At 33.2% G+C, this 17,283-nt stretch overlaps 2 protein-coding genes and 1 long non-coding RNA gene across 3 annotated transcripts in view; all 3 read left to right on the top strand.

Moving 5' to 3' along the window:
* The window catches only part of LOC132942606 (uncharacterized), a 50,829-nt gene extending 40,400 nt beyond the window's left edge, over positions 1-10,429 (top strand). The window contains exons 2-3 of the long non-coding RNA XR_009664297.1: positions 8,984-9,120; positions 10,290-10,429. This is a non-coding gene — a long non-coding RNA (uncharacterized LOC132942606). The remainder of the gene's footprint in view (positions 1-8,983; positions 9,121-10,289) is intronic.
* Positions 10,430-11,886: 1,457 nt separating this feature from the next.
* LOC132942688 (uncharacterized) lies at positions 11,887-12,466 on the top strand. The gene has a single exon (XM_061011292.1). The coding sequence runs from the start codon at positions 12,119-12,121 to the stop codon at positions 12,464-12,466; it is 348 nt and encodes a 115-aa protein (XP_060867275.1). The 5' UTR covers positions 11,887-12,118.
* Positions 12,467-13,944: 1,478 nt separating this feature from the next.
* Positions 13,945-15,472, top strand: LOC132942997 (RNA 3'-terminal phosphate cyclase-like protein). Its single transcript, XM_061011743.1, has 5 exons — positions 13,945-14,203; positions 14,265-14,500; positions 14,566-14,736; positions 14,789-15,213; positions 15,291-15,472. The coding sequence occupies exons 1-5, from the start codon at positions 14,089-14,091 to the stop codon at positions 15,439-15,441; spliced, it is 1,098 nt and encodes a 365-aa protein (XP_060867726.1). The 5' UTR covers positions 13,945-14,088; the 3' UTR covers positions 15,442-15,472.
* Positions 15,473-17,283: the final 1,811 nt, after the last annotated feature.

The following is a 17,283-nucleotide window of genomic DNA, read 5'->3' as shown; positions in this document are numbered from 1 at the left end:
ACGATAGGTACATTAAAAATCATCTTTAATTACATTTTACAGTATACCAACTCTGTAAATATGGATACTTGAAGAGTATTCGATTTTAATTGTTACACTTATGTAATCATTACAGTGAAATAGATCGAAAGAAAAAAAGTGAAATTTAACACCTACTCAAATTGTAAATGATACAATCAAAAGATTAAAAACATTTTAAAATAATTTGTCTAACTGATGAATTTGTATGACAGAAATTTTGACTGTAAATATATTATTTCGAGTGGAACATAGATACCTAATAAATAGTGGTACCTACTAAAAGTGATTATAGAAAAATCACAACAATAAAAATAAAACATATACTGACATTTATTTTTTTACATTATTATGTAAATTATGAATTTTTTTTCCTTTTTTTAAAATTATATTTGTGTTTTTATATATTATTACGTTTTTAGTAGTACTGTTATTGGCATTTTAAAACTCCACAAAAATAAGAATATCAAAATGCACTGTTTCTCGAGTATAAGTAACGCCTATGAGTTTTAATATTTACTACAGTAACCATGGGTGGTCTTAGGATTCGGGTTTTGAAAGAAATTTAATCTCGTACAAATTTTAAACATAATGTAACTTCCACCAGTAAATTATTTAACTAAATGCCGGTTTTTAAGAAATCTCAATTATTGAATTAATCCTAAGTGCGCCTATCGTTCTATTACTAATTTTAACTACGTTAAGTAATATTAACTCAAATATAATAGAATACCTTTAGCATAACTTCGACCAGATGCGGCCACATCTTAATATTGGTTGACTTCACTTAGCGCGCCAAGTTCCGTTTGGCAGCTATTTTAAGTCGTGAAAAAAAATCAAATTAATTGAAAACATTACTTTACTTTAATTTATTTTAATTTAAACACTATAATATAGTTGAAAAACTTAAAACTTACTCGATACAATTATTAAAAAAAAAAAACACTGTCAAAATATATTGAAATTATATTATAAATAAAATAATTTTATTCGACTAAACATTTACAAAGTATTTATCGTCATCCAAAAATAATCAATATATTCACCAGCTTCCTATTATAATAATAATAATATTTATAGCCAGCACAGTATTACACATAAAATAATATGTTTATTTAGATAATAGCCAACACAGTATAATATTTGCAATTTTATAATCGACATAGAGCTTACACATCATAATAATAATAATAGTTACAAACTATAGTTTATACTGATTAACAATTTAAAAAACAAAATAGAATACCAATACATCTTTATATGAACAATTTAGGGTGGCCCTTATTTATGAACTTTCAAATTTTTAATTTGTCACCCGCCCCAATTTTTTCATTACCAAACGAAAGGTATGTGGGTTAAATTTGGTGATGATTAATAACCCCCTTCAGGTGCAGCAAGAGGGTTGAATATTGATAAATAGGGTAGTTTTAGGGTCATTCTGATTTAATTCATTATATAATCGCATTTAGCATAACATTGTATAGAACCTAAATTGTAGATTCAGAGGTGTCTTCCATAAAAAACGTTCCGACAAAATTTCTCGTAGATCTATTATTTTCTATGGAAATTATAATAAAATAAAAATTATTACCTTTTCTGATAAAAATCGAAAATTTCAATATATTATCGTTTACCTACACAAGAACATATTGAATATTGATGTTATTCAAAATAAATAGGTAGTTAGGTAGTGGTTCAATGGAGTAATATAATGTGAAAATTAGATACGTTACAACTGATAGGACGAAAGATTTTATATTAACCTTGTAGGAAATATATATTCGAATTAGTGCTAAGAAGTGTTTTTGAAGTGAAATTGAAAATAAATATTATTAGTCCTGATGTTCGTTTTTTAAAAAAATCCAACAAGCCTGGTCTGAAATTTACTTAAAAAGGTATGCAATTGGAATAAATGATGCAGTTGTATAATCTACAGTTGAAACAAATAAATCTCAAATTATAGACTTATGTTTACAAAATTTAAAAAAAAAAAGCGTAAAACGTAAATAGAACACAGGAACGTAGAGTACAATAATGTAAATTATTGGCATAGCCAGCAGTCGAGTTTGAATAGCGAAGTAGAGAATATCAAACAACAGCCATCTCTACATTTTTAAGTAACATTAATAATTTGGTTTATAAACCAACTATACTATACGTATAGTAAAATTTTTTTTCAGGTTTGGACCGACGACGCCGCCATCGTTTAATGAGGTCAATACAGTCATGTAAAAAACACTTTTGAAAAAGTATTCTAATAAAAAAGTATTTTAAATACATTTAAACTACTATTATAAAAGTGTATTTTACGAATACTCACAAAGTATTTGAATACAAATACAAATATTTATTTTAATTTCATGGTTCATAATATATATATGTATATTGTACATATCACTATATGAGAAAAGGTACCTACCTATTATGTTACTATTTACCATACATTTTAACAATTACTATAACATGTCTGACTATTTAAAGATAAATACATGTTCACATATTTCATTCTGCATTCAGATATATATTTCAACTAATTGATTAAATTTTAATGAAAAAAATTAAATAAAAAGTGGTATAAACTATTAATATGAAACTATTTTAAAGTTATTAGATTTTCAGTTTTCTTAAAAAATTTTAGAAACAGAAACCATATAAAACGGACTTTATGGTATTTTCATACAATTATATTTAAACTTTGTTAAAAATACTTTTAAAAAGTATTCAAAATACTTAAAAATATATTAAAAAATAATAATACTATTTTAAGAATTAAGTAGTTCACTGTTTACCGGAAGTTCAAATACTGTTTTGCTAATGCCGAGTATCTGAATAACAGAAAACATACATTATATACAGTATATGTGGAGCATTAACGGAGCCTGACAATCTGCCGAGTCTAAATTTGCAAATTTACTATGTTATGCACTTGTAAGACGGAGACAATAAATTTCAGTGTGGCGTCCTCATAGAGTAATACTCTATGGGCGTCCTCTTAAAACAAGATACGCCGGAGCCCCCTTATCTATTCTGTGATATCACGCCGTGTTTATTTAGTAGTGGCATGAACTATCTTAGTTCATGGTATTGGGAAGACGGATTAACACTGGGGTCTGGGAGCGCTATCGACGCCTATCGTACTGATGGTTAGGCGGGTTCCCTCCTACGTGGAGTCCCGAGTCGGAAGATTGTATGACGTATTTTCCTTTAAGTGAAGTGTATGTGAATGTATTTGATAATATTAGAAGAAATTATTTAATTTATTTAATTAGATTTTAAGGCTTCGACGACTGAGATCATTAGCCTGTAAGGTTGGTAGGGTTGGGACTATTGGTACGGTCGGTTAGGAACACGTGTATGTGTGACTAGGTTTTTGCGCACAACGAACCCAGCAGCGGCCGTTGCTTACTCTTAATCACGTCGCGTGATTGATTTCAGCCACTGCGCCGCGCCGAGTCACGATAGTAGAAATTGTACTTACCAACGTATACAGTTAGCTATAAAAGCGTATAAAGTTTCGATACCAAAATTAATTTATTATAAAAAGTAAAATTTTCCATCCTCCACCTATATAAAACAGGGACCCGTTTGGTGCTCCAATTCCGACTAGGTATAATTTTTGAACTAGCGTAAGGAAACAGCTAATGAAAAAATCGCGTTTCCCAGATGGGTGGTCTCCCGGCGGCGGCGTAAACCAACCCCGTTCGGACTGTATTCACGTTCCCGGCTAAATGTATAGGCTGCGAGCGGCTGTAGGTACTTTGACATCGACGAGTCCCGGGCCGATTGACATCGAGGAGATCGCCGCCGTAGTGTCACTATCACTATATTATACAGGCTTGAATATATGCGCTCGAAATGTTATGAATTTTTTTCACGTAATTTATTACTTTTTTTTGGGTTTTCGGTGACAAAAATGAACGCTGTCCGCGATTCGACGCAGTCGGATTGCATACCTGACGACGTGACCTGGCCGTCGCACATTGTCCGCTATCTGGCGAAGTCGGATTGCCTACCCGAATAACTGAGGTGACTTATCTGCAAGACACCCAAAAAATACGTTGGCTATATGATTTGCATGGACGCCCGAAATGTTTTGAATTTTTTTTCACGGAATTTATTACTTAAATTTGCATTTTTGGTGACAGTAATGAACGCTTTCCGTGATTTGACGCAGTCGATTGCATACCTGTTGTCGTGACCCGGCCATCCCACATTGTCCGCTATCCGACGATTTCCTACCCCAATAACTGAGGTGACTGACCTGCTAGACACCAAAAAAATAGCGGCGGCTATATGATGTTTTTACGGAATTTCGAATTTCCGGCGGCGTTTTCGAAAAGCCTCTGTCAAAGACTTTGTCTGCTACGCCGTGACCCGGCCATCCAGATGGCCTGCCCGAGCTACCACGTCGAACCGCAGTGGTCCTGACCTTATCACAGTTCCTTATCATCAGACCTCCTTATCACCCACCAACCGTCTAGCTCGAGACCGACGACCGGACCACAAGACCGCTGCAGCTTCCGACATCGACCACACTCAAGGCCAACACCACCCCGTTTGGGGGGTCACCCCCAGCGACGCTCGGAGAGTTAGTTTATTTAAAAGCTCAATGTGTTTAAAATTATTCACTCTATGTATACCTTTCAAATAAATATCTACCAGCCCACTAAATCCAAAATAAATTGTCAGGTGCAGGGAATGCAGTACGTACGCACGCCTAAGGGCTTAATGGTTCAAACCTAAACCGGAAAGTTTTCAAACAATATTATTTTTCGACATGCAGCTCTATTACATTATATACAAATTATACTATTATTTTACCTATGTAAAATTCAATTTTGAATTTTTTTAAATATTATTTTGTTCTAACTATTCGACTATATTGACGTTTGCACGTTCTACATAATACATATAATATAATTATTATTTACAATTCCTGTATTGGTTTTGGTCCTTGATGTCGTATCCGTCGGTGTAATGCGTTAGGTATTATATGATTTATTCAATTATTCAGCAGTTTTCGTCGCCTTTAGTGTAGCGTTTATACTCCAGGTCCACGGTCATTACTTTGCATAATCGACTAACGAGTTTTTTTATTTAAAATATTATTTTAACGATTTTTTTAATCTGTAACAATTGATTATACACTCGAAAAAACGAAAAAAAAAGAAATTTGTTTTGTTCACATCAAAAAATGTTTATTACATATAAACCAAAAAAAGTAAGAAAATGTATGAACAATTTTGAAAAAAAATAGCACATTGGCTAAAAAAAAATATAAATATAATAGTTTACACAATAATATGCGTTTATGATAATAAAAAAAAAAAAAATATCTGAACAATTTAATAATTTGAAATAATTTAATAAAATTTAAAGAAAAAAAAAATACGACGGACAGGATAGACACTATAAACAAGGGGGGGAGAATGCGAGATGGCGATTGGTGCTGAAATGCAGAGTTGCTGGCCACTGGTCACCTCTGCACGTTCTCCGACCTGTCCCGTGGGTTGACGAGTTTCGCTGGAGCGTTTACTCGACCGCTTGACGACCTTGCCCAGCCGGCGAGGCCAGACCGTGACGGCCATAGGAGCGACTACGGTTGACGGAAACGGACGGCGGCTAAAGCGCGATGTCGTGCGCGTCGACGGTCGACGGCGCGACGACTCGGCCGACGGACGGCGAAGACCAAGACGCGGAGCAAGTGAAGAGAGATTTTGTGCTGCGGAACCGGTGGGGACGAGCGAAACGGCCGATGTGGGATTACCACTGGGCGAAAATGCGAAAGTCAGCGGACCACAGCGCGATCCTTGACTCTCGGTAATTTTCGCCCTGGCGTTATCCCTCCGGCCGCGTCTTCGTTCCGCAGCCGCGGCGAAGTCACGCACCGCCAAACCCTGTGAAACAGTTAAGTTTCCGCGAGTCCAGCGCCGCTGACGTCCCCGTGTTCCTAGCACGCAAATCTCCATACCACTCACCCCGTGCCGAAGTCTCCGCCGCTGCCGAAACGTGCCCGCGTCGGTACCTCTACTATATAGCCGCCGTGTCGTCGCCGTCTTCCGTCGCCGCCGCTCCGCGTGACCGTATCTGCAGCCGGGCGCTCACCGAGCCGCCAGAGGGTCTCGCGCGTCATCGACGACCGAGTGCGCTACGCCAGCGAAACCCGTCGCGCCGCGGGTGGTCGGAGTACGTGCGCGGGTGACTTACCGCCGCGCACCGTCCGTGCTCTTTCTCGCATCCTCCCCTCCATTCCGTCGCCGTCATTCTGTCCGTCGTCTTCAGCCCAGGGGCGAGCTGCGGACGGCTTCTCATCGACGCCAGCACAGACCGCGGAAAAAGCGTCGGACGCCTTTCCACCTCGTACGACGAAGTGGATAGCAGTTTCCAGGTGTGCTCCTGCCGGGTATCCAGCCATCCGAACAACTCACCAAAGCTATTCCTTACCCCTGGCTGGCTCGATGTTCTCATCATCCAACACGTCGTCTGGTCGCAAAACGTCGTCGAGCGGTCCGCCCTCGGGAGTCGGAGTGGGATCGACAGGCCCCGACTCCGAGGACGGCGCGTCCCCACACGACGACGACGCACAAATGTTCGCCTGCAAAACGGAATGGTCCTCTTCTGCTTCCAAAATTTTCGAAACACCTCGACGTTTTCGTCACACTCCTTCCCATCTGCGCCTCCAAGAATCGGATTTACTCCATCCGACGCCGGGGTCTGATCGTCGCCACTTGCAGTAGTGCGACCGAATCAATGGCAGACAGAAGAAAAGTCACTAGACGCACGAGGTATTCGTCGATTTCGTCAGCGTAAGTGCCTTCCATTTTGTTGACTGCAATGTCTTCTAAGGTTTCGATTAATATGACGTTTGCCGCGTAGCGTGCGATGTTGTAATAGTTAGTTGCCATATTTTATTTTTCGGGTGAAGATAATTTGTACGTGCACGTTCGGATTATTGAGAATTGGTATTGAGCTAAATACAATTAATATTTCAACGCAGGGACCGATCTCCGGGAAAATCTCCCAGACGACGTGTATTACCTACTAGCCAGCTATAGTTTGTTTATCTTTCCCGTCGGCCCGCAGCATTAGAAAAATTTCGAGCCCGTTCATTTTTTTGAACACCATTATTGTTAGATACAGGTATTTATCTTTTAGATATAAAAAAGAAAAAATGTTATGAATTTACCACTCAAAATAATTTTCTCACCCTTCTAACTTTAGACGCTCATAATCTACTATTGTGGATTTACGCTCAACTTTTTTTTAAACTTCTACTAACAGCAACTTACGAGTACCCTTGTATTAAATTTTCATGTTTAACCTAACCTAACTGTACATCTCCTGTATAATATAATTAGTAATTAATAATTATACAATATATTATGTAGGTTGTAAATATAGGTATTATATTATAAATTATTTAATTTTAATATTTAATATTGGTCATAGGTATTAAATGTTTTGACTCGATTAAGAGCTGAGACGGTCTGTCGGCCTAAGATATTTTATATTAAGAATATGTCACCGCAGCTATATTTCGGTATAAAAACATGTTTTCCAAAAATAGATTTAATTTCAAAAGTAATATACTTAGCGTAGTACAATCTATTATCAAAATTAAAGAACACAACATTATCTAGGGAATGACATATCCGTTTGGCTTTTTATTAGTTTTTAACAGAAATACGATATTTTTATGTTGTCAAAAATTGTAATTTTTAATCTTAAATATCTATCGTTTCAGTTGTTTAATCTACAAACGGATATGTCATGCCCTAGATGATGTTGTGTTCTTTAATTTTGATAATTTGATATTTTTCTCTAAAATCACTCTAAACCTTTGTATTTGTCATGTTTCGTAAGCATGTTTTTTGTTGTGAAATTTAACTTTTCATCCGTAATGTGCTGCCACCTACGTCTACGGTTCCTTCTCCCACCAATACTACAAACGACGGATTCGGTCGCGTCTAGGACGCACAATCTTAATTTAAACTAATCAGATTTCTAGGAATAAATCCCCATTACGATATTACCAAGATATTATAAAATAGTCATAATAATTATTATTGTGATGTTTCCAGTCAGTTTTGTTCCATAATAATTTGTTCCAATATTAATATCACACTTTTGAGGACTTTTGTTCCACAAAATATTTGTTTTAGGTACTCATAAAGGCCTCATATTATATAGACCCATAAAGGTTTAAGGTTCTACTAGATCCAGTTGATCAAGATGTATCTAACGAACTTTCTTTATAGACGCCCTTGCGTACATGTTTATCTTATTAATTTATTTTTTTTATAAATCATTGTTCATTTTACATTTTGAAAATACAAATTCGTGATTCTGAAAGGACCTACAACACAATTTTTTTTTCGATATTCAAATCGGATTTTGAAATAAATATATTTCAAGCCAAGAAACTGATTAATTAATACTTTTTGATGGAATATTTTATAAAGGAATCTATATTTCAATAAACATTTTTATGATTTAAGTCAAATTGACGGGCATAATATATTTTAGACGTTAACCCAAATTAGAATATATGGGAATCACAATGTCCAATATTTTCCCACTATTATTTAGTGACATATTTTAGAAGCAGATTTAGTTATATTAATTGAGCCGTTCACACAATACTCGATGGATATGTTTTCAAAGTTAAATGGTAAAATATGTAAATAAATAGTAATATTTGACGTCGTCCGACGTACAAAATCAGTTACTCGAATCACCTTTCAGAGCTATGGTCACGCCACCACGCCAGTGTGCTCTGCACACTAGGCCACTGATGTATAAAATTACGTTCTGATGATTCGTTCCGGTATAACGCAATTTTCGTGCAAATATAATATACTGTGAGTATATAGCTGACGAGAAACAAAATTTCTTTGATCTTTATATTAATTTAAATTGTTCGTGTTTTCTATTTTTAATTTAATATTTTTTTGTCTACTTGCAGTTTTCACTTTACACCTCAAAAAACCAAAAATGGGCGCTGAAAAAGTAACCATGAACATCGTCGTCGTCGGACAAGTCCAATCTGCCAATGCCATCAAATCAGTTGCCAAAGCAACCCCAGTCACCAGCCAATTGATGGTGAGTTAACAATTCTGTGATTTTTTTCAAATTACGAATAATAGTGGGATTGTATTTTTTTCCAAATCGTATTGTTATTGTGTTTTAGTTTTCTTTTATTGTTGTGCACATGCATAGATTGGTATGTTTATTTAATTGTTCAAAAGGTATATAAATTAAATCAGTAGTACAGTATTCTTTTTTATATCACGTATACGTTATCAAAATATATACAATTTTTTTTATTATTATATAAAAAATTACTACTTAGAGCTTAAATAATTTTGTTCAATATTTTATTGTTACATCAAGTTGAATTGTTATTGTTTTTATATAAATAACCTATTTTTGATAATTTTTAAACATAACTTTCTAAATATTAAATCTTTCGATACAAGTCTCGAAAATCTATTTTCTCTACCTCTTATAGTACTAAAATTGATTAACAAGATGTCATATAATATTTTCGCACACAATATAGTCATAATAGACTGTCAGTGTTGTAATGTATTCTAGTAAATGTATTTAAATACTTTTATAGTATTACTCAAAACTTTTTAAAATTAAGTATTTTAATACAGTATTGGTATAACTGTATTTGAAAATTTAAAAATCGTTTGTAAAATATACTTTTAAAAATTCAAAATAATTATTTGTCGCAGTTTAGGTTGTTATTTGATAATTATTATATTATTTTAATTATAATAAATTAAAATCAAATTATTAAACTGTAGGATTATAGTTTAATTAATATTAAATTTATAAATTATACATTTTTTTATTTATTTTCTTTTTTCGGTATAAAATGAAGTAGGTATAGGTAATATAAAGTTTTAATGATACTTGAATGTTGACATCACAACATTATATAAGTATAATAATTACTAAATAGGTACATAAATAAATTTACCTACTTGTAAAATTAAATGACTAAAATTAAAAGTATATGTCAATGTCAAGTACTAGAACAAATAGTTCTTATAACTTAAAAGTCTATGAACTGTATTTTAAATACTTTCTGAATCGATGTATATTCTTATATTAATTTAAATATGATTTTAAAAATATATTTTACAATTCTGTAAACTGTAAAGTATAACAAATTTTGTAATCCTGTTAGTATTTATTAGTATTTAAAATTGTATACTTAAGTATATCATATATATTGAATAATTTTTGTTTTGTTCCAGAACTGTTAATTGAAGTCCACATCAACCTCAAACTCAAAAATGCCATAGCCCAAACAGTACATATAATTTTATGATTTGTTTTTAATTATTATCATGATGTGTATTGACATTCCAAAATAAATCAGTCTCTTCCGTCAATGAAATCGTTTATTATTTATTTGTGCGATTCTGAGTTCTTATTATAGTTTATATGTCTTGGTTAATATTTAATGGTATTTCAAAGGTAAAAATAGTGTGCAGTAATTGTTTCACTCATTGTAATAGTTTTGGTACATTTTTAACACTACTTACTATGGTTTTTATATGGTATTTTTCAATCGTTTTTAGGGCATTGAATAAAATATTTACGGTTTTGTAACTTCATAGAATTTTTATGAAATATTTAATTTCTATAAAATATAAAAAAAAATTATTTATTATATCTAAAAGTTCATAGACATCGATTTACAAATAAACATTTTTAATAGTTATTTTATTTTATGAAAGGAAGAAAATATGTAACATTAATATTATTAAAAGATAATGTAGAAGTAGTTTAACAAATCTATTATATAACAAATTTAAGCATAGCCTTTTAATTCATAAGTTACAAACACGTAAGCACATCATAACATATTGTAGAGCTCATATAAAAAAAATGTTTGATGTTATATTTATTACTTATTAATTAGTTTACTATAAATATTGTAAATTCTTTCATAATTCTTTAAAACTATATGAGGTATATTTATACAATTATAGTTTATAAATTATAATAGTGCAAAATGTTATAACTTTATAAGCTTATAATTTTATAAATAAGTAATAAGTAAATAACAATATGAGTTATATATTTCTGTATAACTTATTGAATAAGATTTTTAATTGCCTAAGTTTTCTAGATTTTCTTATATAATTAATGAATGGTGTTCAATTTGAATTCAATGATATAATATCATTGTATAAGAAAAACGATTCTGAGCGAAGACGGTCAAGTCAAGTCATGTACGATGTACCTATACCCACTTAGTATTAGTTTTGTTTTTAAATAATCTAAGTAAATACCTATACTAAATAGGTAATTTTTGTGTTTCGCACTCAACCTATTACCACTGATTAATACACATTTAATTCGTTTTAATACAACTGTATAATTGTATCTATTTATTATTCTGTATTTGACAATAATTACTCATTAAAATCAAATGTATTTCGTTTTTTAACACAATCTTTGAAAGTATTTCGCCAATTCCTGATTTACACTCTATAATATAGTTGTTGTTTTTGTTGTACAATGCATGCGCGTGTATAAAGACACCCTTGAAAACAATTTCACATATACCTATACTCGCTTCACGTTTATTGGGTCTGTATTTTGTACAAACTAAACTTGTGAACATGTGTAACATATTAGTTATTTTAGTTATAAGTGTATATATTATTATCAGATATGAACAAAAAAAAAAATAAAAATAATATTATCAATATCAATCCATACAATTTTCTTTATTTGTCTAAAACATATATATACTTAACATATAATAACTATAATCTAAGAAATTTTTTTTCCAACCGGACGATTCGGGTAAACCGTGGAGTAGAAACGCTGGCTGTAAATCAGGGAATGTCCGGCTCATGGACAATGGACATACTGCACAAAGGACGACGAGAGGACATATTTTTGCGGCGGACTGTCGGACCAGGACGCCGGGCGGCCACCGAGCCACCCCCACGGGGGTTTCGTCGGGCCGCGACGACGGTGCGAGGTGCACTACAATAAGCGGCCGGCTGCAGTACTCTGGGCGGAGTGAGAGGAGGATGCTCTGGTGCTCGACGGCGGTTACTATGGCATGCAGCGGCGACAGCAGCCTGGCACGGGATCAGGATCCGTCAAGCGGAGGACGAGTCTGAAAATCAGCCTTTGCCGGAGGACCACCGCCACGGAAATGCTGCCCGCGTCTGTGAAACCGACCCGCGAATGTTCGTTCTGGAGGCAGGCGCAGGCTGTCGACCGGGCGCTTCAGACTAGACAGCTCCTGGCTGCAGATCGAGGTGTGGCCCGTGCGTGCCGGACCCGCGGAGATGGTGACATATGTGGACGAGGAAGATCTTTTAGAGGTGATGGTGAAACTGATCGAATGGGGATAAGTTTGACGACGATGACAGTTACGAGAAGCGCTTATCGCTTCAAGAGTTAGGTATGCTAAAATTTTAAATTTACATAAAATTATTTACAATTTTTATTTTTTTCACGACATATTATTTTTATATGGTATATTATATAATATGATAAGTCGTAACACTCTTAGTTCATAAATACTGTAATAATATGCTTGTAACTTACGTAATAATTGCGTTTGTTTTCGCGCTTCTCGTGGAACTGCCACGTCTCTTCTTACCCCGTCCAGTTTCACCGTCATTCCGTTTGTCCTTCCTCGACTTCGACTCTGTTGTCACCATCTCCCGGTCCCGACACCTGCAACTCTGGCACGCGCACCTCGACATCTGCAGAACGTACACCGTCGTCGCTCACGGGCGGCCGATTTTCCGGACGCGGGCAGCATTTCCATGACATTATGATTTCGGCGGTCCTCCGGCGGCGGCTGATCTCCAAACTCGTCCTCGCCGATCCCCATCCTCTTTTGCGGCTGCTCCAAGTCTAATTGCCACCGCTGCACGCCATATTTTTTTTATCCATCTCCGCCGTCGAGCTCACATCCTCCTCCTCCTCCGCCGCCGCCGCCGCCGCCGCCGCCGCCGCCGCCGCCGCCGCCGCCGCCGCCGCCGCCGGCCGTTCAGCCGCATATTACGTTGTAGTGCACCAACCCTAAGCCGTCGTCGTGGCCCAACGAGAACGTGGCCGGGTCACCGCAGAGGAGGCCGACCGCGTCCACTCGGGATCGGCCCCGTGGCGTCCAGGTCCGACAGCCCTCCGATAGTCCTCTATTCGTCCTCTGGACAGTATGTCTCTTTATTGTATAGGCGCCACTCCAGTTCCTGGACATTCCCCGATGATATTTTATCTAACTCAACCAGTGTTTCTCTCCAAGTTCGTCCGGTATTGCTTTGTGAATAATTAATTTTTAAAACTTGAATATAAATAAACAAATCTTGTTACTATGGTCCAAGATATTATTATTTATAACATTACCTATGGCATCGTTTAATATATTATTTCGTTTTTAGCATTTAAAACGGAAAAGTTGTTTATTCAATTATAGCCAGATGACTGTATATAGTTGTGTATAGTGTATGTATACGATATTAATGTTATACCTACCTAATCTAACTATATAAATGTGAAATGAAAATCTCTCTACAGACTAAACTTTGGAACTACTTCTCTTATCTTCTTCATTTTTTTTTTTTTAAACGAAAGAGTATATTATCACGGAGAAGGTTAATTTTAGGAAAATCTACCAGAAATGTAGGAAATCGGGATGTTAAAAATACAACAGTAGCGCCATCTGTCCAGAAAATTATTTAATATTCGGTGTATGGTGTTTCATATAATCTGTGCATAATATAAGACCATTGTTCTATGATAAGACCGCGGTCACGAAGCTCATGTAATCTCAAATAATTTATTTAGTCATGATTCTATATCGTGGTTTTTTTAATACATAATGTTGGCTAGTCTGACTTTTATCAATTTAAATTTTTTATCAAAAAGGTAAAAGCATGTCGAGTTAATATAAACACGATTTAAATTTTAAGATATATTTTAGATTACATTACAATATGTATCTTAATTCGTGTTAAATATCTACATAGTACAATATTGTTGTCATAAGATACAATTAGAAATTAAAAAGAAATTATGATTTTTGAAGGGTGCAGTAATTTCCGTACAAGAATAATATTATCACTTCTAAGTGGTAAACCAGTGAAAATTCGAAATATTCGATCACAAGAAAATGAACCGGGACTCCAAGGTAAAAATACATTATTCAAACATGAAATATCTGAAATTAATTATTGCCTTTACAATTTTAGAGTTTGAAGTAAATTTCCTACGTTTAGTTGACAAATTAACTAATGGAACTAATTTGGATGTCAATGAGACTGGTACTGACTTATATTTTCAACCTGGTTTACTTATTGGTGGTGCAATAGATCATGATTGTTGTAAATTACGAGGCATAGGGTATTACTTGGAATTAATTATCATGGTTGCACCTTATTGTAAAAAAGGAATACAAGCCACACTTAAAGGAGTTACTAATAATCAAGTAAATTATATAAGCTGTTTATAAATTTTATTGAAAATAAAAATACCTATTTATTTTTTTAAAAGAAAGATCCGTCAGTTGATGCTTTTAAAGCAGGAGCACTAACAATTTTACAAAGGATATTGTTATTAGCTACTGATGCAAACATGGAAATTAAAAAACGAGGCATGGAACCTGATGGTGGAGGTGAAATATATTTTTCATGTGAACCCGTTAAATATACTAAAGCACTTCAAGTAAGACTAATATTTATCTCATATCTATCAAAAATTTATTTTTAATGTATAGTTAACAGATTTTGGAAAAATAAAAAAAATAAGAGGAACATTTTTTTCATTGAGGGTATCGCCATCAATTTCCAATCGGATGGTAGAAAAAGCTAAATCAGTTATGCTTAAATTTATTCCTGATGTATATTTTACGGTGGATCATCCAAAAGGAAAACTATGTGGAAAATCTCCTGGTTTTGGTGCAAATATTGTTGCATCAACAACTAATGGAATAATATTAACTGCTGATAGTGTTTCATTACCATTTACTGGTCAAAGAACAACAGCAGAAGAAGTAGCAGAAAATGTAGCATCAGCTATGCTTGAAGAGATTTGGCGTGGGGGTTGTATAGACTCTTCTTTCCAATCCATTGTACTTCTTTACATGGCTCTTAGACAGAAAGATGTATCTCATGTTGTATTAGGACCATTATCACCCTATACGTAAGTAGTTATTTTTACAATTAATATTTACCAATGTAATCTAATAAATTTGAATAATCTTATAAATAAAATTTCAGGATTCAATTTTTAAGGCATTTGAAAGAATTTTTTGGTATATCATTTAAATTAGAACCGTATATTGATTCTAAAAATGAAGACTTGCGCCAAGGCTGTGATTCAAAAATCTTAGTAACTGGAGTTGGTATTGGTTACAGTAAACTTGTTTAAAATGATAATACAACATATTTTCATTGGAAAATGTATTTTGTTTTAATTTTTTAATAACACTTCAACCACATAATTTTTCCAACTACTGATAAAGGTATAGCCTTATTATAGGTTTGCTAATCTTGACATATATTTTAGATACACTTCCAGGTATACACAAAGATTTTATACCATTTTAAAGATAATGGCCAAATATAGAAACGTTTATTATTTTACTATAGTATCATAAAAATAATAATTTCTTAAACATTTATCAATTTTTATTAATGTTTAAAACAATTATTTTTAAACTTCAGTTATAACATATTTTTAGGTTAATTTGTACTTTAGTTAGATATACATGAAAAACTATTCCAAAAAAAAAAAAATTTTAAAACAGAAGTAAAGATTTTGTACAATTGCAAGGTAGTTGTTAAGCCTTAAATCCGTAATAAATAAAAATATTTAATTTTACATTCATACCATATACAACAGTTAAATTTTAATTTATTACTAAGTAGTATATCTACTACATGTCTACATTGATATAATGATATAATATCTTTATAGTTTATATATTATATGTCTGCTGTAGACTTCAGACATGGTTTGAAAGTATAAGCATTGATTAAAAACAGTTTTTTATAATTAATAGTACTATAGTAGTAGTTGTATTCACAAAGTTATATATTACAGTTTACAAGTATTGAAGCTTGTGGGCAGTGGGCATATTTAGTGATGCAACGCATGAGGAATTGGAGGAATTAATGATAAATGTAATAGTTGACTAAAAACTGAATGAATTTCAACCATTATATTATTTTTGGTTAGTTAATTGAAAACAATAATTATATTTTGTAATCAACTAATGTTTGATAAACCGCCCTCGTCGTAAATTAATTATTTTAGTCTCATACTAAAATGTATTTACAAAGTACAACTGTTGGATGGAAACAATATAGTAAAACTTTGTTAGATGTTGAAGTTATAATGAATGCGATTTTAATACAATGATAAATCTATTATTCTACGAATTCTTTTGTACAGAAATATTTGTGTTTTGTATTATATCATGTTCTTTGATCTTTCTATAAAAACAGATATTGCCGTATAAAATAATTTGTCATAGCATTATTCATGAAAGACGCATATCATACTACACACGTAAAATTACGATGAATACGTCAATGATAAATTAAATTTATCATAACTACGTCCTTAATGTTATAATGTACACATATTATACTAGTATAGATACGTAATTTCACCACTACAGTTTTATTCGAAAGTTATGAATATTTATTTCAAAAATCTAAATGATTTGCATGTGATGTATGTAAGATGTACCTGCACAGTTAACTTGATACCACTGAACTCTATACGCACACGACTCATTACCATTTGCAGTTTAACCACAGAAAACTTTAATGTAAAAAGTAACTAAGTTAGTTTAATAGTTTCTGAAATTTACCAAATACTTAGTTGGAAATTAGTTTTTTTTAGTTTAAAATATAAATTTAAAAACAGTTTTTTTTTCAAATGTAATGTATTACATAAATTAATTAAGTAGGTAGGTAACTTATTGGTGATGAATGAAAAATTAAATTGAATAACTTTTAACTGATAATTTGATCAAATGTTTTAAATAAGTAGGTAGTTACTAATTACTAATAACCTTAATTTCTTGGAATATCAGTCATTAGAATATAAAAAGTTTAACAAAATAAAATTCAATAAATGAAAAAAAAAACTAGTTACCTATTATTTTAAATGAGTGAGATTAGATTATTTTACACATTCAATTCAACTAGTTAAGTTACAAAATTAATATGAATTAAAACTAACTAGTTAGAGCCCAGTTTT

This window comes from Metopolophium dirhodum, chromosome 4, assembly GCF_019925205.1.
Source record: "Metopolophium dirhodum isolate CAU chromosome 4, ASM1992520v1, whole genome shotgun sequence".
NCBI classification, from domain to species: Eukaryota; Metazoa; Arthropoda; class Insecta; order Hemiptera; family Aphididae; genus Metopolophium; species Metopolophium dirhodum.
Note: the sequence above shows the minus strand (reverse complement) of the source record. Positions and strands in the feature narration are given on the sequence as shown.